Source organism: Oryctolagus cuniculus, chromosome 3, assembly GCF_964237555.1.
Source record: "Oryctolagus cuniculus chromosome 3, mOryCun1.1, whole genome shotgun sequence".
Taxonomy (NCBI): Eukaryota; Metazoa; Chordata; class Mammalia; order Lagomorpha; family Leporidae; genus Oryctolagus; species Oryctolagus cuniculus.
This window is the reverse complement of record NC_091434.1, coordinates 67,278,234-67,303,030: the sequence shown is the minus strand read 5'-3', so window position 1 is coordinate 67,303,030 and position 24,797 is coordinate 67,278,234. Positions and strand designations below refer to the sequence as shown.

Here is a 24,797-nt window from a genome sequence, read left to right as displayed (position 1 = left end):
TTCAAAAGAAAAAAAATAGTGTTTTATTAACTACCACACTGTTATAATACACTTTAAACGTACAATAAGGTAGCCTTTAAATTTGAGGTGGTCTTAAGAATAACAAATGAACAGAATTCCAAATTGTTGAAATAGGTGAACTGCTGCAGTTATAGGTATACATTTAAGAAAATCGTATAGCTCTTACAAGACCAGCAATGTAACTTTATTTTGTACATTTTTAATTGAAAATATAAACAATAATTAAAAAATAAAAAGAAAATACAGCATAATAAAAAACATACGTTTCTCAATTAAATGTACTGGATACATATAAATTTTAAGGGAAGAAGCAAAAAAGGAAAATGGTTGATATTTAAGTGCAGACTGACTACCTAGACAAAAAAAAAAAGACTTAAAAAAATATCATAAAACCTCTAGTTCTCTATGACTAATATCCATATGGTTGGAGTATTGTCACTATGAAAGTGATTTTGTTATGTTTGCATATGTTATACTTTACTGGTAATTTACATGATGGCTTTTAAGGCCCTGGCAGACATATGGTTTTTGGAAACAAGATTGGATAAAAATCACTGCTAAGACGCAATACACCTTATTATTTTTTTTTTTGGTCCTCCAATATTCAGAAAAAGGATAATTCACTATAACATTGTCTTACCACCCAAATGCCTCAACCTATACATTTTAAACTTTTTAAACATTGGTTATATTGCCCAACTTCGTTATTGAAAGAATATTATTAACAAGACATTATTTTGGCAAATTAAATCTTAAACATGGCTTTTCAACAGGATTTAAAAGGTGACTATCCCTAGAGTTCCATGTTAAAATGTAGTTTTCAAAACCTTACAAGAGTAATGCTTAAAATATTGTACATAGTTAACCTAATTAAAATAATTAGCTTCAAAATGACAAATTGATAAGCTAAGTAAAGCCTACACTATGTAACATTTGCTTGGAAACTTGATTTGTCAGTTATGCATAATAAAAATTCCAGTCATCAAGAAAATTACAAAAATTTTTTATCATAACATGATTTCTTTCACCCACCAACTTTTTTTTTATCTTACAATAGATAAATACCAACATGTTCTCATTTTTACACTAAACCACACAGGATTGATGCATTTGGTTAGACTACCATTCGCATTGTTAAATTCAATTTTCTCTTTATATAACTTGGTAAAATTTCATTTCTTCTAGATTCCAAAAGTACCTACAAAACCCATGCAATTTTACCATTTTTAATATACTATGGAATATCATACAAAGTAAGGCATTTCAGTGTCATGTATAACCAAGTTACTGTCAATCCAAAAATTTTTGCACATCAATAAAAAGATATCTAAGAACTTAGGAACAATATTCTTCTCACTACTGTATAAAAATAACCACAATGAATAAGTATTTGTGTAATATTTACTCCATTGTCTCATTTCCAGAAACTGTGACAAGCTGCAAAGGTATTTCAGTGTTGGTAAGGATATCTTGATTGCTGGTGGCGGAAGTATTAACAGTTCCTATCCCTGAAACAGAACCTTGTTGAATATTTGCAAGGATAAGTGTTGTTCCTCCTGCAGTAATCAAAGTATCATCTCTCGCAGCTTCCACAGATGCCAGCACTGTACTGCTAGAGTGAATAACCTTTTTATTTTGATGTGTTTTAATATGTTTGGCAAGGTGGTCACTTCTCATGAAGCGTTTTGAACATTCTGGACAAACAAATTTCTTCTCACCTGTTAAAAAAAATTAAATTACTTAAGTTTTTAAAATTCAACTTTAGCAGATTGATCATCACTCCTGAAATAGACAGTATATCAAGAAGGACAGTGGTGGCAAGCAGCAGGAGTCAATTAAAGTTTATTAGTTTCATGAGCTGCCCCCCTGCAAGATTTCTTATAGTTCTCCTCAAAATAAACATGCCATCTTTGCTTTCTGATGAAAAGCAAAGCACAAATGTATCAGACTGACAATTAACTAAGCTTTTAAGACTTCAACTACATTAGGAGTTTGCTTTGAAATACTGAAGTTTAAAAGATACCAGTTGAGGTGGGCACTGTGGCATCGTGAGGTAAATCAGGCACTTGAAATACTGGTATCCCACATGGGCGCAGGTTCATATCCTGGCTGCTCCGCTTCCGATCTAGCTCCCTGCTAAGGTGCCTGGGAAAGCAGCATAAGATGGCCAAGTGCTTGGGCCCCTGCTACTCTTGTGGGAGACCTGGAAAAGGTTCCTGGCTTCAGCATGGTCTAGCTCTGGCCGTTGGGACCATTTGGGAAGTTAACCAGCAGATGGAAGATCTCTGTCTGTCTCTCTCTGTAACTCTTTCAAATAAATAAATCTTTAAAAAAGCTAGTAAGTGGTCATTTGTAACATGCTTTTTTATTAAAGCGTAAATAAAAGTACAATTTTAAGCTATAGTTAAATATTAATTAACATGTCCATACAACTAAATCTACAACTTTTTTATGAGTTCAGGCAACAGAATACTTCCAGATAAAAGCAAAGACACGCCACAGCCAGCACTGTGGCGTAGCAGGTAAAGCCGCCACCCGCAGTGCCGGCATCCCATATGGGTGCAAGTTCTAGTTCCGGCTGCTCCTCTTCTGATCCAGCTCTCTACTATGGCCTGGGAAAGCAGTCGAAGATGGCCCAAGTCCTTGGGCCCCTGCACCCACGTGGGAGACCCAGAGGAAGCTCCTGGCTTCGGATCGGCGCAGCTCCGGCTGTTGTGGCCAACTGGGGAGTTAGCCAGCAGATGGAAGACCTCTCTCTCTGTAACTCTTTCAAATAAATAAATAAATCTTTAAAAAAAAAAAAGGGCAAAGACACAAGCTGGAGGTTCACTCTGATAGAATGATCCCAAGAATAATGGTGATAGGTAGCTGATGTAATATCAGCTGCACAATTCAAAAGCAAATCTAACGTATTAAGATGTTAAAGCTGTTCAGACCCTGATGGGGGTGGGGGTGTAGTGTGCCCACCAGAGCTGTGGCTTAGTGGGTAAAGCCACTGCCTGCAGTGCAGGCATCCCATATGGGTACTGGTTCCAGTACAGGCTGCTCTTCTTCTGATCCAGCTCTCTGCTATGGCCTGGGAAAGCAGTAGAAAATGGCCCAAGTACTCCGGCCCCTGCATCCAAGTGGGAGACCTAGAGGAAGCTCTTCGCTCCTGGCTCAGCGCCGCTGCAGCCAACTGGGGAGTGAACCTTTGGATGGAAGACCTCTCTATCTCTTCTCTGTTTAACTCTTTCAAATAGATAAATAAAAAAAAAAAGATCCTAAATTTGTTCCCCAGCAAATAAAATGTTTTAATACAAAAGATGGACTGAATTTCCATTATACTGAAGACCTCTTACGAAACAGGATTATTGGAAGATATGGCAAAAGGGCAATCTAAAAGGAATTCAGTTAGAAATCAAAGAATAAATATGGTAAATATTTTTCTTAATTTTTTTTTTTTCAAAATTGTCTTACTTATCTCCTTGGTCCCACACTTCTACTCTAAAAAGATCCTTCCTAGATCTCAGGCCTGAACTATACTGTAGTGACATCTCTGTCTTACTCTCTATTCCAACAAGTTACTCAGAAACATCACCCTTAAATCCAAATTTTATTACAAAGCTAAACTACATGCTATGGGAATGCAAAAGTAACCTTGCAGAGAACTGAACAGTTTAGATGCTTTACTGCCAAAGAGTCTACAAGGCACTCTATGATGAGTCTCAATCCTACTTAACAGAAATGGATGATGTAAAATCTCATCTTGGCCGGCGCCGCAGCTCAATAGGCTAATCCTCCGCCTGCAGCGCCGGCACACCGGGTTCTAGTCCTGGTCAGGGCGCCGGATTCTGTCCCAGTTGCCCCTCTTCCAGTCCAGCTCTCTGCTGTGGCCAGGGAGTGCAGTGGAGGATGGCCCAAGTGCTTGGGCCCTCAGCCCCATGGGAGACCAGAAGCATCTGGCTCCTGCCTTCGGATCAGTGAGGTGCGTCGGCCGCTGAGCGCTGGCCGCGGTGGCCATTGGAGGGTGAACCAACAGCAAAGGAAGACCTTTCTCTCTGTCTCTCTCTCTCACTGTCCACTCTGCCTGTCAAAAAAATTAAAAAAAAAAAAAATCTCATCTTCACTATTATAACTACCAACACAAAATGATCCTTTGGTTTTCGAGGCAAGTATTTCTCAAAGTTTCTCTTGGACACTGTTCCCAAGAGATGCTGCATAGCAAACGGCACAATGGTCAAACAAGATTGTGAAATGCTACTCACAGGGGCTGGAGCTGTGATGCAGCGGGTTAAAGCCCTGGCCTGAAGCACCGGCATCCCATATGGGCACCAGTTTGAGTCCCAGATGCTCCACTTCTGATCCAGCTCTCTATATGGCCTGGGAAAGCAGTGGAAGATGGCTCAAGTCCTTGGGCCCCGCACCCCTGTGGGAGACCCGAAGAAGCTCCTGGCTCCTGGCTTTGGATCAGCGCAGCTCCAACTGCTGCGGCCAGTTTGGGGAGTGAACCAATGGATGGAAGACCTCTCTTTCTGTCTCTACCTCTCTCTGTAACTCTGTCTTTCAAATAAATAAATCTTTAAAAAAATGCTACACACATTAATTTTTCCCCAGTTAGAGATCATGAGGTTCATTAAGCCCTCAGTTTAAAGGTCCTAAGAGGTGCTGCCTTGTAGTTACCTGAACCCTCCCTCACTCAATGTTTCCCATACTTATCTTTTTGCCCCTTTTTACAATGTACTGATTAAATTCCACTGAGAAAAATTCTGTTATAGGTCCATCCTAATGTCTACGATCCCCACTCACCACTCAACGATGCCTTACTACTCCAAGAAATTAATCTCTCTGCTTATGAGCATTTTTAACAGCACAGAGTCTAACACAAACTTTTTATTTTATTATCTATTTTTCTTATACGGTTAGTTTCTTTTTTAAAAAAAAAAATAAGATTTATTTTATTTGAAAGACAGAGTTACAGAGAGAGGTAGAGCCAGAGAGATAGAGAGATAGAGAGAGGTCTTCCATCTGCCTGTTCACTCCCCAGATGGCCACAATGGCCAGAACTGCACCAATCCGAAGCCAGGAGCCAGGAGCTTCTTCTGGGTCTCCCACATGGGTTCAGGGGCCCAAGGACTTGGGCCATCTTCTACTGCTTTCCCAGGCCATAGCAGAGAGCTGGATCAAAAGAGGAGCAGCTGGGTCTCAAACCGGCGCCCATATGGGATGCCGGTGCTCAGGCCAGGGCATTAACCTGCTGCACCAGCCCCATGGTTAGTTTCTTACAGGTTCATCTCATCTGTTTAACTACCCAATGAAAGAGACAGGACTAAAAACAAGTAGACCATCTAATTTCTGTATAGTTCTGTAATTTCTACATACTTCACAGGTTATTTTATATATTTATAAAGACAAAGGAGGAAGTGTGAAGTAGCTTCAGAGACAGCTTATTTAATAGAGCACTGGAATAGAATCCAGATACAGCAGACTTTAAAATGTACTTTGTTCCTCATTTCATCATATATCTTTCTTCTATGCTCTCTGGGGATTGTAAATATATTTTTTCTTAATTTTCCACTGCTGAGAACAGACTGATGCATACTTTTGGCCATTTAATTCTATGTGGCAGCAAGAGAAAGCTGTCTCTTTGTTATATTAAGTTGGTTTCAGTCACTTCTAGGTCCATGTCATTCTATAACAACCACACAACACACTATGTAAAAACAACTCACACACACAAAAAAGTTTTGTTATCAACAATGCCTTAGTTATTCCTCAGTGAAAAGCCTTTCCCTTACCTGACAGACACTCTAACAACAGAAAAGGCATTAATGCCTAAATTTATCTTAAGGAATTACTTTTTGTTACGGTGTTAGGGAAGAAAAACCAAGGTGGATCAAGAGCAGAAACAGGAACCTAATTTAAAATCTTAATAGAATAAACAGCATAAATGCAGTTATACCTAACCAAAGTGCATAACATAAAACTGTAAGATAATCTACACTGGCTTGTTGTTTAGAAGTAGCATTTTTAAACATGTTACTAAAGGCAAAAATCCAACGTAGTTACATTTTAAAGATTCAGTTCAACAGCTATGCTAAAAAATTGTCAAGGTGGTTATGTAGACTTAATCACTTTTATCTGTTAAAAGTAAACATTAGGAACCTGTATGTGTTCTTCTGTGCCTCTGTAATTCATCACTCCGAGTAAATCTTTTACCACAGAACATCCAGTTACACACAAAAGGGCGCTCTCCAGAATGCCAACGCAGGTGAGCTCTCAGGTGTGAGGTCTTCCCATAGACTTTACCACATCCTGGTATGTGACAAATGTGCTGCTTCTTTTTCCCAAGATTGGTACCTCTAAAAAACACACACAGAATAATATATGCTTACATGAAAATATGCAAATGGTAGCACCACTTATATCCCATGTCCCCATGATGATTTTCAACTAAACAACATTATCACCATGAAGTCTGCCCAGAAACCAAGACCATTTTAAATAAATTTAAGGGAAAATTCGTATTTTAAATATGTTCTACATACTAGTTTTTCTCCAAAATTAATGTGATTGTTGTCCAAATATAAATATGCTCAAGAATTATGTAATTAAAAGGACATTTCATAAATAATGAAAACTATTATTCTATCAGAACCATTCATGAATTCTATGTATAGGCCCAATCCAATTAAGTTAATTGTATGGGAAATTAAATGGTCTTTATTCAGAATGTCAGATAGTTTTAAAAATATATGAGGGCACTTCAAAAAGTTCATGGAAAAAGAGAATTAAAAGATAGCAAGCAGGGGCTATTGTTGTGGCATAGCGGATAAAGCCACAATCTGCAACGCTGGCATCCCATATGGAAACAGGTTCATGTGTCCGCTGCTCCACTTCTGAGGTGGCTCCCTGCTAACAGCTTGGGAAAAGGAGAGAAAATGACTTGAGTACATGGGCCCTGGCCACCCACATGGGAGACCAAGAAGAAGCTCCTAGCTCCTGGCTCCTGGCTTTGGCCTCGTCAGCTTCAGCTGTTGCAGTAATCTGGGGAGTGAACTAGTGGATGGAAGATAACTAACTCTTTCAAATCAATCAATCTTTGGGAAAAAGAAAAAGAAGAAAAAAAAAAAAAAAAAAAAACAGGCGTTTTCCATGAACTTTTGGGATATCTCTCATATAACCCAAAGAATGAAAGTATAGCTGATCACAGGTACAATTAAAAGGAAGTCAGGCAGTTTAAGCAAAGCTTAACATGACTGAAGCATATTTTATTTATGTATTTTTATGGCCACAACCTAATGTGTGCTTCTTCTTTAATCGAACTAAAGCTATGTGTCTTAATTCCCTTAGTATTAGATGAAATGAACGCAAATCAAAAGTATCTTTATAATTAAGACTGCCTTCATATAAACCATGCAAAATACTCAATTATCCACAAGAAATATAATAGTTTTATCCACATCACAAAATTTGACATTTACTATGTTTCAGTATTTGATACCAAGAACAGGGATTAGGAGACAGGTAAACAAAGGCATTCTTAACCTAAGTAAGTAGAAAACATTTTGATTCCAGAACTGATATTTGAATAGTATTAGAAACTATAGTAAATAGTATTTATCAAGCTCTTAAAAACAAAACAAAACAAAAAAAACAGGCTAGTTACTGAATAAAAATAAATGACTTTTTTATAAAAACATGACATTCTAGACACAACAATTATCAAAATTGTATTGTATAAACTTTGCAATGTTTGAGAATTTTTTTTTTAAAAAAGCACATTTAAAACCTCCCCCACATCCCCTCCTCCCCCAATCTCACAGTCTAGGTGTAGCACGTAAATCTTCCATAGCCTGTAAATCCTACTGCATAAAATATACCTATCGTTTTTCAAATTTTACTGGAAAAATGCATATTTCCCCACATTTATATTTTAATGTACTCACACTCAGTAGCATGTGAAATTGCCATAGGACAAACAGTGCTAAACGGTGCAGTGCTGGCTGTTAGATGCCATAGGTGTTCTGAACAGGGAGACATCAATGGGCTCCAGTGGTTAGAGGAGGCTTCGTGGAGGAGGTGGGTAGGATTTAGATAGAAAGGAGGGAAGGCATTCCAGGCAGAGGAATAGCATAAGTAAAGACAAGGAGGAGTCATGCTGTTGTCTCAAGGGCAAGGATGTCATAATCTAACACAATTCCAATTTCTGCTCCAATCCACCCCCAATTTCTACAACTCTCTTCAAAGAGCTGAGCCAAATAGATTTTTCTGGCTCACTTGCAATGCCAAAGTTTTATTTACCAAAGCCAATATTGCTTCCATTTAATTTAGCTTTTTAAATTTGTTTTATTCTTAAATAGCCCTAAGAAACAGAGAATGTCTGTGGCTATTGGTGTACAAACCAATGATACATATGTTCACCATAGCAATTTCACAGAGAACCCAATTCACTTCATTTGTATAGTCATCACTTCTTGACCCTCCTCAGGTGAATCAATGTGCTTTTTATAAACTCAAAAGTGCTATTTCACAAACTTAGCAAAATTTATCCTGGGAGCACTAACAAAGCACAAACTAACAGCAACAATCTGGATTCTCAAAGAACCAGAAAGTGAGCGAGAGATATTTTGATTGAATTACAAGGAAACAAGAAACTGTCTGAAAATGGGATAGGCATCTAACAAAGAAAAAAAGGTGGGGGAGGGGCCAGAGTTGCACACAAATAATATATAATCAACAGGAAATGTTCTACACTGAAGTGGAAGTTTCTATTTAAAAAGGAAATTTAGCTCAAGGTAAGATCTAGAGATGCTGGACATGGATTATAGCCATGCCCTATAAAGGAAGGGACTCAAGTTAATGTAAGAAAAAGAGTATCAAAAGTTTTCTTCTGTGATTAACATAATCACATTACTAATACCTATTAAATAACCAGGAAAAATCAACACTTTTAATTTTCTATTCTTGAATATGTAAATTTGTTTCCAATAATTTAATACCACCAATATATAGTGACAGAGGATAAGCTAAATCCTGAGTAGAGGTTTTTAAAACTTAAGTAAATCCAGTCTCCTTTATTTGGGGTGGGAGAAACAGGATATAAACTGAAATGCTGACCAAACAGATTTTGCAAAAACATAAATAAAAATTAATTACGGATTGATGCTTAGTCCATACAAAATCCATATAACATGACTTTCAAACTTATTTTAGCTGATTATACTTATTTGTCTCTTCCATAAAGAGTCTCTGAAGGTTGGTTGTGGTCAATAAATATCAGCTAAATAAACATAATTTTCAGATATTATATTTTATACCTTGCTCGAAAGGTACATGAATAAAATTTAGTTCTCTAAAATTACCATTTGCCCGTACTTTTTAAGAAAATGGTTGAGAAAAAAAAGCCAGTATTCTTAAAAAAAAAAAAAAAAAAAAAAAAAAAAACCTACACTTGATCTTAGCCAAAAGGCCACCAAGAGGCAATAAAATCTTAAATGTCACCAATCTCTTCTTTGTAAACCACTGTAGAGTATTTTGGATTTAGTATATATGTTATGCTTTTACTAATTAGATGCACTGTCATTTATACACATGAGCTTCTCATGTATATAGTAGCTGAATTTTGTTCAAACAAGCACTAAGAAACAATATAATTTTTCCTTAAGAATCTCAAATTTAATTGCTTAGAAGTAAGCTATTTTTAAAAACAAAGTCACTAAAGTTTTAGGGAAAAAAATTCAAGTATTTCTATAATCCTCAGGATAGGGAAAATTTTTAATAGTATGATAAACAAGGAATCTAATAAAGGGAAAACTGAACAACTTAGTATTTCTATGCAACAAGACAGCTTGTAAAACTAAGTGATGGCTCCTTTTATAACACTGCATTTTGCAAATCACTCACACAAAGGTACAGGCAATGTAAAACTGGGAAAACACATTTGCACATGACAGTTAACAAGGAAAAAACAGATTCACAAAAGACATGAAGAAGCAATTCACAGAAGAAAATTTAAAATATAACAAAAATGTTCAACCTTAACAAGTAATTAAAAAATACACTAAGTAATTAACAGTGAAATATTTTCAACCTTTCAAAATTTTGAAGGTTAAAAAAACTTTTGTAAAAACCACTGCCGGCAAAGGTGGTGGACTTTGTACAAGCTGATACAGCCTTGCCTACAGCAGACAATTCCCTTTGACCCAGCAATTACACTTTGCCAACTTATACTAATTAAATAATCAGACAAATTTGTAAAGACATTTGTGAGGATTATGACAATAAACTCCCAACAAAAGATGCTGAATTATACATCCATATAATAAAAGACATTAAAAAAAGATGCAGACTATACAGACTTAGACAAACTATCAGAAAAACTTTCAACACAAGAAAAGACACACAAAACAGTAAGAGTAAGATGATTTTACTCTAAAATATATGTTATGTCTGAATGGATTTATGCAAAATTACCACAGTGGTTATCTTCAAATGGGATAAGATTTGGTAGCATGTATGTAAGTATTTGTAAGATTTTTTTAGTTATTTACTTGAAAGAGTTAGAGAGAGAGAGGGAGAGACAAAGTGATCTTCCATCCACTGGTTCATGCCCCAAATGGCCACAATGGCCACGGCTGGGCCAGGGTAAAGCCAGGAGCCAGTAGCTTTACCCAGGTTTCCCATGTGGGTGCAAGGGTCCAAGCACTTAGGTCATCTGCTGCTGCTTTTCCAAGTGCATTAGCAGGGAGCTGGATCAGAAGTTGAGCAGCCAGGACATGAACCAACACCCATAAGGGATGCCAGCATCGCAGGTGGTAGCTCAACCTGCTCTGCTACAATGTTGACCTCCCAAGGATTTTGTATTTTTTTTTTAATTCTATATTTCTGAGTTTTTATAAGTGCCTGTTAGCATAATAAACATAAATTAAAATTTTTCTCATTTTAAAATAAGGAATAGGTGAAATATGGGTCAGGCCTTCATCTGATTAGATTTAAATTTTTTGTTTTTATTTATTTATTTATTTTGACAGGCAGAGTGGACAGTGAGAGAGAGAGACAGAGAAAGGTCTTCCTTTTGTCGTTGGTTCACCCTCCAAAGGCCGCCACGGCCAGCGCACCGCGCTGATCCGAAGGCAGGAGCCAGGTGCTTCTCCTGGTCTCCCATGGGATGCAGGGCCCAAGCACCTGGGCCATCCTCCACTGCACTCCCGGGCCACAGCAGAGAGCTGGCCTGGAAGAGGGGCAACCGGGACAGAATCCGGCGCCCTGACCGGAACTAGAACCTGGTGTGCCGGCGCCGCAAGGCGGAGGATTAGCCTATTGAGCAGCGGCGCCAGCCAGATTTAACTTTCATAAATGATTGATCTTGAAAGTGCCACTTAAAGGAAAGTCACCTTTAGAAGTTATTGCCTAGCAAAACTCTATACTTATTTTAACTGACCAAAACAATTAAAAGAACAGGGAAAATTTTTAACAGTTAATAGTACATACAAACACCTACAAATCAGTTGCCAAAGATCTACTTGGGAGGCAGTGCAGTGTAATGGTTAAGGTTTTGGAATATGAAACTGGGTCCAAATCCTAGTTATGTATGCTCTATATCTCACTTATAATGTGGGAGACCCAGATGGAGTTCCAGGCTTTTGCCTTCAGCCTAGCCTGGTAATGAACCAGCAGACAGAAGACCTTTCTCTCCATCACCCCCTTTCAAATAAATAAATCTTTAAAGAAAAAAAAAAGGAACACAGTAAGTTCTCAGTGTTAGCTATTATTATCCATGATTCTTTCTTTCAAGAGGTCTAGCCAATGTCCTCAAACACAGGCAGAAAGGTTTTCTTACTATCAAGCTCATATTGCAATGTATATTATCTACTTTAAACAGATTTCTTCTAAGAGAGGTATTGTAATAAGGCCTTTCACCATGACAAGGACTGGGTTAGTAAAGCCTGCAATAAGGTATCATAATTATAAACCTTTGATGGAAATCTTCTATTAACTTTCTATTATTAAAGTAATCACTAACTGTCCATTTGATGCACTTTACTCCTATCTTGCCCAATATTAAAATTGCTACCCAAGTTTTCCTTTTTGTTAACACTTGAATAATAAATTTTCCATTCCAGTGCCAATTATTTGTGATGTCCGTGATAATCAACATCAGACTGATTTTTATTGTTTTTCAAAATATGATGTGAGTCTCAATCTCTTAATTATTAAGCATAATTCATCCACATTTAACATAATTACTGATCATTTTGAGTTTATTCCTGTCACGTTATTCTATCCTAATGTTTATTTTTAAAAACACTGAAATACTAGAATGCCAGTTTCTTAAAAATCCCATCATTAAGGCTTATTTTTCATTTCTGTTGAAAATGTAAATGCGTATGCTTATCAACTATTTCAGAGCTGCTTCTTAACTTATTTTTACATAACTGCTATTCTCAAGCTAAGAATCAAGTTTTTATCTGTATTTAGGCAAATCTCATAGCTGGTTTGCAAATAGGCTAATTTCTGTTGTGGGGCTTGTAAAATGGCATCTGTTACAGTGCTTTTTTAAAATGCAAACTAAATTTTAGTTTAAAAAGCATTTAAAGTTCTATTTCATATATATTTTGTCCTTTGAGTTCAGCCATACTCAAACAGACACACACCTAAAATCATGTAATGAATAACTTCCCATAATTAAGCCATAATTAAGGGATACATACAGCATGCAGTATTTCAAGAATTAGATGATGTTATTAACACTCTTAAAATTAAAAACAACAACAACAACAAAAAAACTATGGTTCATATGTGCATACCTCCCACCACCTTCTTTACAGTTGGGACAGGTGCAAGCTACCCTCCGAAGTCTTTTTCCTTCTTGATGTTGTTGGTCCCCTTCTTCATCTACCACCTGTACTCTTAAGTGTGTTAGATCATTGGTATTCAATGTAGAATCACCACTGAGCTGCCACTCTTCAGGATCAGGTTCTTCTTCCTTGATCCTAATATCTAAAGAAAAAAACAAATACAGATGAGAAGCAGCCCACTGGCCCAAAATGACAGCATGAGATCTGAATCTCTCTTAAGGAAAAGTAAGTATGATGTGAAAGTCAAAAAAAAATCATCTGTGCGTGGAGCATAATCATTGCTCTTCCTCATTATGGCTTATTTCTTTCAAAACAATCTATTTTTTAAGCCAAAAAGAGAATAAAGCCAGTGTGAGAACTTACTTTTTAAAGATTCAATAAGAAAGGAAAACATCAAATATAGTTGCTCAACTAATCAATAAATCCAATGATCAACTCAGACTGGCACAAATTCTAATGTCTAACTTCTCTTTCATAACTTGCATCCATTATCCCTACCTGCAGATAGTACATGAATGTAAAAGTCACTTGTTTACTATGTTATTCACAAGTGTAAGATTTAAAGTTAATCATTACCAAAATATTTACAGCAGCCACATTGCAGTAGAAGGATATAACAGAAGTATGAGACAGTTTCTATTTTTAAGTTTTATTATATATGACTGGAAAATAAAATGAGCATGCAATGATGAAAAAAGTTGGTATGGCAGGAAGTTGTATCATTTTCTCAGCAGAGCCAACCACCTATATATACTGAAAAAAAAAAAAGACATCATCTTCCTAGTGAAACTAAGAGAACAGATCAATTAAATTTTTTTATTTTGAAAGTGGATTTTTAGAAAAGAAATAATAAATGATTTAGAACAAATACTGAATCTGTCTTTGGTAAAACAAACTCCTAGAAATTTTTATTTGATATACGTAAACTCAAAATCTTACTTCAGTTCTATTTAGTCATTAATACTTGGGACAATACTCAAGTAGCTTTAAACTCCTTGAGTTCACATAACAATCACACCAAGAATCAAGGGAAAAAAATGGGAGAGGGTATTCTGGTCTGGGCAACAGCACAGATGATAGTACCATGCCCTGAAAACTGGAGAAGATCCAGGTACAGGAGAAAGACCGAGTTCAAGGTTGTGGGCTGACATTGTGGCATAACAGATCAAACCACCACTTGCAGCACCAGCGTCCCATGTGGGTGCCATTTCAAGTCCCAGCTACTCCACTTCTGATCCAGCTCCCTGCTGGTGGCCTGGGAAAGCAATGGAAAATGGCTCAAGTCCTTGGGCCCCTGTACCCACGTGGGAGACCTAGAAGAAGCTCCTGGCTCTGGTCTGACCTAGCCCCAGTCATTGCAGCCACTTGATGAGTGATCCAGTGGATGCAGGACCTCTCTCTTTCTCTGTAACTCTGCCTTTCAAATCAAAGAAATAAATCTTAAAAAAAAAAGAGAAAGAGAGAGAGTTCAAGGTTGAAGGGCATTAGATTCAACTGTTCCTGAGACGTATGAGAAGGCTTCTTCAAAAGGTTCATGGAAAAAATTGAATTAAAAGATAATGTGCATTTTCTATGAACATTTATGCCTGCAATAGCCAAGGCAGGGTCAAACAGAAGCCAGGTGCCCAGAACTTCATGTAAGTCTCCCACATGAGTGGCAGAGGCCAACACTTGAGCCATCACCTGGTGCCTCACAGGTGCATATTACAGAAAGCTGGAACTGAAACACAGCCAGGACTTGAACACAGGCACTCTGCTATGAGATGCAGGAGTTCCCAACAACAGCCCAACGGCTGCACCACATCTGCTCCTACGTGAACTTTCTGAAGCCTCCTCATGTAAGTAAAGAAACCAGACTACAGGTCTGGCACTTAGAAAAACAGGTGTGTGCTAGAGATACAGAGATGGGAGCTTCATCAGTATTTACACAGTAAAGAAATAGGTTAGATCACTCAGGGATTATGAGTAGAATGAGAAGGTGGCCCATGAGGAACACAAATATTTAAGAACTACCTTAAAAATGTGTTCCTATAAAAGAAAAGATTTCATTTCAGGAAAGTCAGGAAGTAGACATCAAACACTGCAAATATGAAACTGAGTGAAAGAGTTATCAAGAGGTGAAAAAGTATTAATAAGTATTTTCAACTTTTTCAAGATACCTGGTTCAAAGAGATGAGAGAGATAAACAAGGCAGGATAAGCTAAAGAAGGTACAAAAGGGCAGATGAGAAGGTGTTCCGGTTTGACAGACAGGGAAGATAAACATGTTTTAAATGGTTATGAGAAAGATCCAGTTTGAAAACATAGGAGTGAAGTTCCTAAAAATTAGGCACTGATAATCCAGAGCAGTTACAGCTTTAGCTAATGGAGCACAGTCACCTTTTCCTGTTACATGAGGGAAGAAAAGGGCACATTCATTCATTCAATAATATAACTGTCTACCACGTGCCCAGATAAAGAGTGAATCTGATTTGGTGGCTGGAAATTAAGGGGGAACTGGAAGAAAATCTAATCTGTTTTTCTATTTTGTCAGTTAAGAGATGAAGAATCAGATATGAATTTAATTCTTTCAGATACCCAATATAATGAATCTTCACTTCCGTCTATCTATAATCAGATGTTCACCTAGATCATTATGCCAAGACACTGCACAATATTGTAAGTACGAGCTCTTTACAAGTTGAATAAAACAGCAAATATCACATATAGAGAGTTGAATACTAAGTCCATATAATGAATTTTATCTGATGTTTTAAAAGCTATTCACTGTAGAGTTCAATCTTTTATGAGTGTTTATTCAACATTATCTGTGAGAAGGAGTAGGAAAAGGGGGAGAAAAAATACTAACATCAAGAATGGATGGAGTCTACAGCCAGGATATATAAGACTTAAAGGGGATGGCGCTGTGGTATGGTGGGTAAAGCCATTGCCTGCAGTGCCAGCATCCCATATGGGTGCTGGTTCGAGTCCTGGATGCTCCACTTCTGATCCAGCTCTCTGCTATGGCCTGGGAAAGCAGTAGAAGATGGTCCAAGTCCTTGGGCCCCTGCACCCACATGATAGATCAGGAGGAAGCTCCTGGCTCCTGGCTTGGGATCAGAGTAGCTTGGCTCTTGTAGCCATGTGGGGAGTGAACCAGCAGATGGAAGACCTCTCTCTCTCTGCCTCTCCTTCTCTCTGTGTAACTCGGACTTTCAAATAAATAAATAAATAAATCTTTTTTTTTTTTTTTAAAAAAGACAACAGAACAAAAAAGTTATTAATGAGAGAGGAACTGACTGAGGGGATAAAGATACTATAAGATTCTCTTACTCTTCTCCTACTGCTAGTTTTCTTACGGGAACCTACAAAAACATGTTTAAAAGAATGTGTCCTGACATGGCCACTCTCAACCCAGCTTTCTTTACTACACACAGAGAACTCCAAACAGGTCCAAACTGAACATATCTTGTCCCATTAAACCTCCTTGCATCCCCTTAGTTACCATCAACCTAACTGTTCAAGCTACCAATTTCAAGTTAGTTCATTAGTTCATCTCTAGGCTCCGATATTTCTCTTCAGTCCATCTTCTATGGAGCCTCTCAAAGTTTCTTGCTAAATAAAAATCTAATTATATCACTTTCCTGTTTCAACACTTGTACTACACTTCTCTATTTGTACAGGATAAAGCTCCAACTCATTAACTTGGTATTTAATCCGACACCACTGTACTCTTCCAATTTCAGTATTAAAACACTGAAATTCTCATAATCTTCAAAACATATGTGCTTTCCCAACGTCACACCCTTGCATGCACTACTCTTCTTCCTAAGCCGTTCTCCTGCTTTGTTCTTTATCTAACTAATGTCTACCTATCCTTCAAAACTAGTTTGAAAGTCACCTCCTTTGGCCGGCACCACAGCTCACTTGGCTAATCCTCCGCCTGCGGCGCCGGCACCCCAGGTTTTAGTCCTGGTTGGGGCGCCGGATTCTGTCCCAGTTGCTCCTCTTCCTGTCCAGCTCTCTGCTGTGGCCGGGAGTGCAGTGGAGGATGGCCCAGGTCCTTAGGCCCTGCACTCGCAGGGGAGACCAGGAGAAGCTCCTGGCTTCGGATCAGCGCAGCGCGCCAGCTGTAAAACCATTTGGGGAGTGAACCAACGGAAGGAAGACCTTTCTTTCTGTCTCTCTCTCTCTCACTGTCTAACTTTGCCTGTCAAAAAAAAAAAAAAAAAAAAAAGTCACTTCCTTTACACTTAGGGCAGGATGATTTTAATTAGAAAATATCATCTGACTAAATTAACCAACCTTCCTTAAGAAGGAACTTCCAAAAAAGGTAACAATTTACCTGGAAACACCTTGTCTCTGCTTTTCTATGTTCCGTTTATGTACAACTAAGATGAAAAAGAAGATTTTTCTAAGATAGAAAGTTCATATGAACAAAACCACAAAGTGCTTGCTGAAGACAATGAATTAACTGTCCAACAATTGTTAGACCCAATTTTTATCACTGCATTTACTCAAACACATGGAATCATAATCATGAAATTAATTAAACCAGTAAGTTCCCCTCTTTCAAATGCAAATGGGCTAAACATCTTTAATCTGAAATGCTCCGAAATTCATAACTTGTGAGTATCATGCACCTTCCATTTTTTACTTAGGGGTGCTAACCAACAGTCTATGCAAATATCCTAAAATCAAAAGACTGAAATCTACAATACTTCTATTACAGAGCATTTCAGAAGAGGAAGACATAACTCATACCTTAAAAATGTCTTCAGTACCAGGCAGTCAAGTTTACATTTTCTTTATTAATATCTTAGTGTAGATGACAGAAAAACATTTTTTAAAACTGTGCTCTGTCAATGTCCTATATGGTTCTGGGTTATTCTTAGAAATCTATGCTTTACAAGATTCAGGAGAAAAGTAAATAATAAACTATCAAAACGGCTCATAAAAGTATGAAAAGATACTCAACATTATTAGGTTTCAGGTAAATAAAGTTTTAATTCACAATATCATTAAACACTAATGGAATTACTAAAAATTTAATTTATTTTTAGAAGATTTATTGAAAAGCAAAGTGACAGAGAAAAGGGGATAGATCAATATTCCATCCACTGGTTCACTCCCAGATATCAGTAACGGGTTGGGGCCAGGCTCAAATCAGGAGCCTGGAACTCCATCTGGATCTTTCATATGGGTGACCCAAATTATTTGCGCTATCATCCTCTGCCTTTCTAGGTACATTAGCAGGAAGCTGGATTGGAAATGGAGCAGCCAGCACGCAAACTGGCACTCCATGAGATGTGGATGTTTCAAGAAGTGGTTTAACCCACATCGTCTACCCTATGACTAAAAAGTTTTACAAAGACTATGCCAATTGTTGGCAAAGAAGTGGAGCAACTGAAACTTCCACACTGCTTGTTGGTGTGTAAGTCAGTGTCACCATTCTGGAAAATCTTTCATTCTTATCTTCTAAAGCTAAACTTACCTATATATGCCCTGTGGCCCAAATAATTTCACCACCAGGTATATTCCCAACCGAAATGCATTATACAAGACAATAAAAACCACCTTCAAAATTCACAGTAACATTATTTTTAATCACCCTAAACTAGAAACAATCCATATATCCACTCATAATAGAATGGAAAAATCAGGGGCCAGCATTGTGGTACAGTGGGTAAAGCTGCTACCTGCAGCAACAGCATACCATGTGAGAGCCAGTTCAAGTTCCAGCTGCTCCACTTTTGTTCCATCTCCCTGCTAATGCTCCTGGGAAAACAGCAGAGGATAGTCCAAGTGCTTGGGCCCCTGCACCCATGTGGGAAACCTGGATGAAGCTCCCAGCTCCCAGCTCTCAGCCTGGCCCAGCTCTGGCCATTGCAACCATTTGGGGAGTGAACCAGAGGATGGAAGATCTCTTTCTCTCTCTTTAATTCTGCCTTTCAAGTAAATAAATAAGTCTAAAAAAACAGAATGGAAAAATATTCATTCATTCAATGGAACATGTTAAAATAATGAAAATTAACAAGTTCAATACAATGACAGGAATTAATCTCAGAAACAGTCTTAAACAAAAGCAGCCAGGCAGCCAGCCCCCCACCCACACTATTTTCCTCTTACACATAAATTTTAACATCAATTTATATATAAAATTCAAAGCAGGCAATGATTTCAGCTATATGGTATTACAGAAAATACAATGCTAAAAAGACAGTTAAAAGGTCTGGAGGGGAGGGAAGAGGGGGATGAACAGGCAGAACACAGAGGAATTTAAGATCATAAAAATGCTCTGTATGATATATAATGGTGGATGCATTTCATACATTTCAAGTTTCAAATACACAAGTATACCAAGAAGAAACCAACCCTAATAAAGAATATGGATTTTGGATGGTTATGTGTCAGTGTAAGTTCATCAGCTGTAAAAACATACCACTCTGGTGGAGGACGTCAACGCAAATCCGTATTTCAGAGTAGGGAGTATGTTGAGATATCTCTATACCTTCTTTTCATTTCTATGGAAAACCTAAAAAATTAAGTCTTTAAAAAGGAAAGGGGACAAGTCTATGGTGATAGAAGAGTGGTGATTGTTACTTGTGAGGGGGATAATGACTGGATACAGGGAGATTTTCATGGTAATATCCCATTTCTTGGTCTAGGTAATCTGAACAGGTTTTTTTTGAGGATGTAGGAGCAGACTTTTATATTTAATTAAAGCTGTGTTTCTAATAATTTAAACTACATTGTTAAAAGTTGAGGGTACTAATTGATGTCCTAGATCACCAAGAATATACACAGAAATACACAGAAATACACAGAAAGGGAAATCCAAAAGGATCCAAACATTACACCAGGAAAGAAAATAAATACAAAGGAAGGCAGTAATAAAGAAAACATGACAAGTATAGAACACATACAGAAAAATGGCAGATCTTACCAGTATTTACTTTACATGCAAATGTGTAATTTTCATTGAAAGCCAGAGACTAAGAATGGCTGTTGGGGGTAAAAAAAAGAAATCGAACAGTATGCTATCCACCAGAAACTCACTTTATACCCAAAGACACAAACAAGCTGAAAAGAATGGAAACATATTCTATGCAATTAGCAACTTAAATAAAGCAGAAGTGAGTGTATTAATATAAAAATAAAATTTTTATTTAAAATGGCTCTAAGGGGTCCAGCGCAGTGGCACACTAGGTTAATCCTCTGCCTGCGGCGCGGGCATCCCATATGGGCGCCAGGTTCTAGTCCCAGCTGCTCCACTTCCAGTCCAGCTCCCTGTTGTGGCCCAGGAAGGCAGAGGATGACCCAAGTGCTTGGGCCCCTGCAACCCACACGGGAAACCAGGAAGAAGCACCTGGCTCCTGGCTTCAGATCGGCATAGCTCCAGCCATTGCAGCTATTTGGGGAGTGAACCAACGGAAGGAAGACCTTTCTCTCTCTCTCTCTCTCTCATTGTCTGTAATTCTACCTGTCAAATAAATAAATAAATAAATATCTTAAAAGAAAAAATGGCTATAAGATATTAAAAAAGAAAAAAGAAATTTCTTTGTGTATCAGCATTGCTACAAATGTAATTTTGTGAAACTATGTTTTATACCTCTGTCAAACCAATGGTTAAAAATGTTATACTTAGGCCGGCGCCGCGGCTCAATAGGCTAATCCTCCACCTTGTGGCGCCAGCACACCGGGTTCTAGTCCCGGTTGGGGCGCCGGATTCTGTCCTGGTTGCCCCTCTTCCAGGGCAGCCCTCTGCTATGGCCCGGGAGTGCAGTGGAGGATGGCCCAAGTCATCCCGCATGGGAGACCAGGAGAAGCTCCTGGCTTCGGATCAGCGCGATGCGCCGGCCGCAGCAGCCATTGGTGGGTGAACCAACGGTAAAAGGAAGACCTTTCTCTCTGTCTCTCTCTCTCACTGTCCACTCTGCCTGTCCAAAAAAAAAAAAAAAAAAAAAGTTATACTTACTATAGTTTTAATTATCTTGAACAGTAGTTCTCTTGTATGCTTACTTTGTAAACTTCCATCAAGTTATACATAGGACTTGCGCCTTTTCTGAATGTTATACTTCAATATAAACATTACTCTTAATTTTTTAAAAGTAACCTATGGGTTACTTGGGAATTGCTAAAGATGAGCAATTCATTTATCCTGTTTGTGGCTTTATCTCTACTTCCCATACAGCTAACTAGGTCTTGCCCAGTTTTTACACAAATAGGAAAGGTGTGGGTATGTATACTTCAAAATTAAGTCCATAATTTGAAATTTAGAATATGATTTTATTCACTCAACAAGTATCTAAGTGGCTACAATTTGCAAGTCACTGTTCTAGAGTCTAAGGAGAAATCAGTTAACAGCAGTTTATGCCTTTACCAAGACACTGAGCAAATAAATACACAGTATTTTAAGCAGTTCAGTGTTGTAAGGAAAAAGTAGAGGAAGGAGGAATAATACAGAGTAGAAGCAGGAGAACAGTCACTATTTTAAATAAAATGGCCAGAGAAAACGTCAAGACAAAGGGGGGGTGGGCAATACCACACAGGATAAAAAGTAGGATGCATGCTTGGTGTATTCAGGGAAAAGCAAGGAGGCTTATATGACTAGAGTAGAATAAATGTGAAGAAAGAGAAGCAAGTAATAAGACCAGAGATTTTAAAAATGGGCAGGGGAGCGAGAGACTCATATAAATTACACGCTATTTATAAGAACTTCAACTTCTTATTTTATTCCGAGGAGTGACATTGGGAGGTTACTGTAATGATTAAAGGAAAAGATGGCGTCCTAATTCTATGGTGTTGATAGACAAGCGGTAGAAATGGTCAGTCGGGAATATTTTGGAAGTAGAGCCAAAGTTAACTGCTAACAGATTTGATAGCTGGTTATTACATAAGGTAGAACAAAAAAGGAAGTTTTTGTCCTAAGCAACTAGAAAAATGGAGTTGGTAAACTAGAGATAGTAAAGGGGGGGGGGGGGCCCTTGCCAATCATAGGCCTAAGTCTGGATATAAAAGCTTTGAGAAGTCTATTAAATATCCAAATAAAGATGGGGATCAGGCAGTTGATGGGTCTGGAGTTCAGGTAGCAGTCTGGCCTGCCAATACAGATTTGGTCATCTCTGGTACTGGGTCACCTGGAATGAGAAAATCCTGGGCACTACAGATCAACAAGAGACTGAAAAGACTGTGCAAAGGAGACTCAGAGTTGCCAATGAGATAGGAGGAATTTGGTATCCAGAAGCCAAAGGAAGAAATCATTCCAAGAACATAAAACCACCATGTCAAATGCTTGGCAAGTACAATGAGGGCTAAGAAATGACCTCTGGAGTAACGATATGATAATCACTAATGATCTTGATAAACACTACTGTAGTGAAGTGAGGAAAAATCCTCCCTAGAGTAGACACCAAGGAATGAAAAAAGATTAACTAAAGCCACATACAGGCAACTGTTTCTAAGAGCTTTGCTTTGAGAGCAAGCATTAGAAAACTGAAGTTCCCAGGCTAGTCCACAAACGTAGATTTAACATATAGGAAGGAGTACCTGAAATACTCTCAGCTTTTATATCCAGTAGAAATACCTATATAATATATACTGGCATTTCTAAAAATGAATATGCTTATTTACATTTGACTTGGATCTGAGGAAAAACATGAAAGATTTAAATGACAGCAATGGAAATTAAAGGATATCAGCATAAAACATTATCACATTTAAGAACTTTATAAATAGCAGTACTCGTTCTTTATGTCTATGCTCCATGTAAAAACATTTAACTTCCTTTTTTACCAGACCTGATACTGCGCTGACACAATACATTTGTCCCATGATCACTGCTGTTTTCAAAGTCTACCAATAAAACAACTTTATATATTAGAAAAAAATTTTACAGACTTGAACAAGAGCTGAAGGGGAAAACAAGAAATTTAAATGATAAAATATATACACATACACACACACATATAGAGGCACATATGATACGATTAGAGATAAGATTAATTTTCAGTCTTAATTAAGTACTAACAACTCAGGGCAAGCCTAACCTCTATTTAACCTATTATCACAAAAAATTCTAAATTTTTTCCCTAAAACTAATTGCTAATTATTTATCAAGAGTTAATAAATATTTAAGATATATTGGCTTATCAAGTCTGGAACATGCACATTTAATTTAAATACCTAATACTAGATAAATGAATTATAGTATTGTTGGTAAAAATGAGACATTCTTGGCCGGCGCCATGGCTCAAAAGGCTAATCCTCCGCCTGTGGCGCCAGCACCCCAAGTTCTAATCCCAGTCAGAGCGCTGGATTCTGTCCCGGTTGCACCTCTTCCAGTCCAGCTCTCTGCTATGGCCTGGGAGTACAGTGGAAGATGGCCCAAGTGCTTGGGCCCTGCACCCTCAGGGGAGACCAGGGGAAGCACCTGGCTCCTGGCTTCGGATCAGCGCAGCACGCCAGCCACAGCGGCCATTGGGTGGTCAACCAACGGAAAAAGGAAGACCTTTCTCTCTGTTTTCTCTCTCACTGTCCACTCTGCCTGTCAAAAATAAATAAATAAAATGAGACATTCTCCTTTATCAACAGTGAATCATTAGGACTTTGTTATTCTTATCAAACTCATTCTCTGCCTTCAATTTTTTTAAGCACTGATGAATTCATTTCATTCTTAGTTTATTTAATTTCCCCTCTTTATTTCATTTACATTTTACCTTTAATCAGTTTTTCCTGCCATAAAAACTATGTAAACAGAATTACAGGATAATCTTCCAAGATTTCACATACTGGTTTGTTTTTCAAAGATTTTTTTTATTTGAGAGAGGGGAGGGGGGAGAGAGGGAGGGGAAGGGAGAGGGAGAGAGAGACAGACAGACAGACAGACATTCCATCTATTGGTTCACTCCCCAGATGGCCCCAAAGGTTGGAGCTGGACCAGGTCAAAGCCAGGAGCTTCAGCTGGGTCACCCACGTGGATGGCAAAGGCTCAAGCACTTGAGCCATCTTCCCCTGCTTTTACCCAGACCATCAGAAGGAACTGGAACGGAAGTAAAGCAGCCTGGAAATGAACTGGCACTCATAAGGGATGCCAGCATTGCAGGCAGCAGCTTTACCCAGTACATCACAATACCAGTTCCTTACATTACTGTTTTAATTAGACTTTTTTTAGCCATCCAGATTCCTGTGGACAATGTAAAGCTACCGAACGTATTTTTACTAATTTTTCTTTTAAGGGAAATAGTTCTAAATTATAGACACTGGTTCCTGAAACATAACTAGTCAAGTCTAATAAAAAATAAGCTAACACTTTAGGGGCAGGATTTAAAACTAAACTTTATTCATTTGCCAAATATAATCAAAATGTAAATATACACTGTATCATATCTGCTTTACATTAACAATCTCTTCCTCTAAACTCCATCTCTCTAGATTTGGATCAGCATTCCTCCATGACCACTCCCTTTCCCCCATTTAAAATTAATTTTCAGAGGCCAGCATTGTGGTGCACAAGACTAAGCCACTACCTACTTTTTGTTTTTCTTAAAAGATTTATTTATTTATTTGAAAGGCAGAGTTACAGAGAAAGAGAAGAGACACAGAGAGAGAAACAGAGATCTTCTATCCACTGGTTCACTCCAGAAATGACAGCAATGGCCAGAGCTATGCCAGTCTAAAACCAGGAGCTTCTTCTGGGTCTCCCACATGGGGGCAGGGACCAAAACACTTGGGTCATTCTCTGCTGTTTTCCCAGGCGCATTAGCAGGGAGCTCAATCAGAAGCAGATCAGTACATATGGGATGCCAAGGGCACAGGCCACAGCTTTCCCTGCTATGCCGCAGCACAGCACCAGCCCCACAGGCATCCAATGTAAGCACTGATTCAAGTACCAGTGGCTCCACTTTCAATCAAGCTCCCTGGGAAAGCTGCAGAAGACACCCCAAGTGTTTGGGCCCCT

At 38.1% G+C, this 24,797-nt stretch overlaps 1 protein-coding gene across 2 annotated transcripts in view; it reads right to left on the bottom strand.

The window, feature by feature from the left end:
* Window positions 1–24,797, bottom strand: part of SP3 (Sp3 transcription factor) — a 63,136-nt gene continuing 38,339 nt past the window's right edge. For both annotated transcript variants that reach the window (XM_051848509.2, XM_051848510.2), the window contains 3 exons: window positions 12,810–13,002; window positions 6,166–6,362; window positions 1–1,739 (listed from right to left, as the gene is read on the bottom strand). In XM_051848509.2, coding sequence (XP_051704469.2) covers window positions 1,423–1,739; window positions 6,166–6,362; window positions 12,810–13,002 — 707 coding nt within the window. In that variant the 3' untranslated portion in view covers window positions 1–1,422. The remainder of the gene's footprint in view (window positions 1,740–6,165; window positions 6,363–12,809; window positions 13,003–24,797) is intronic.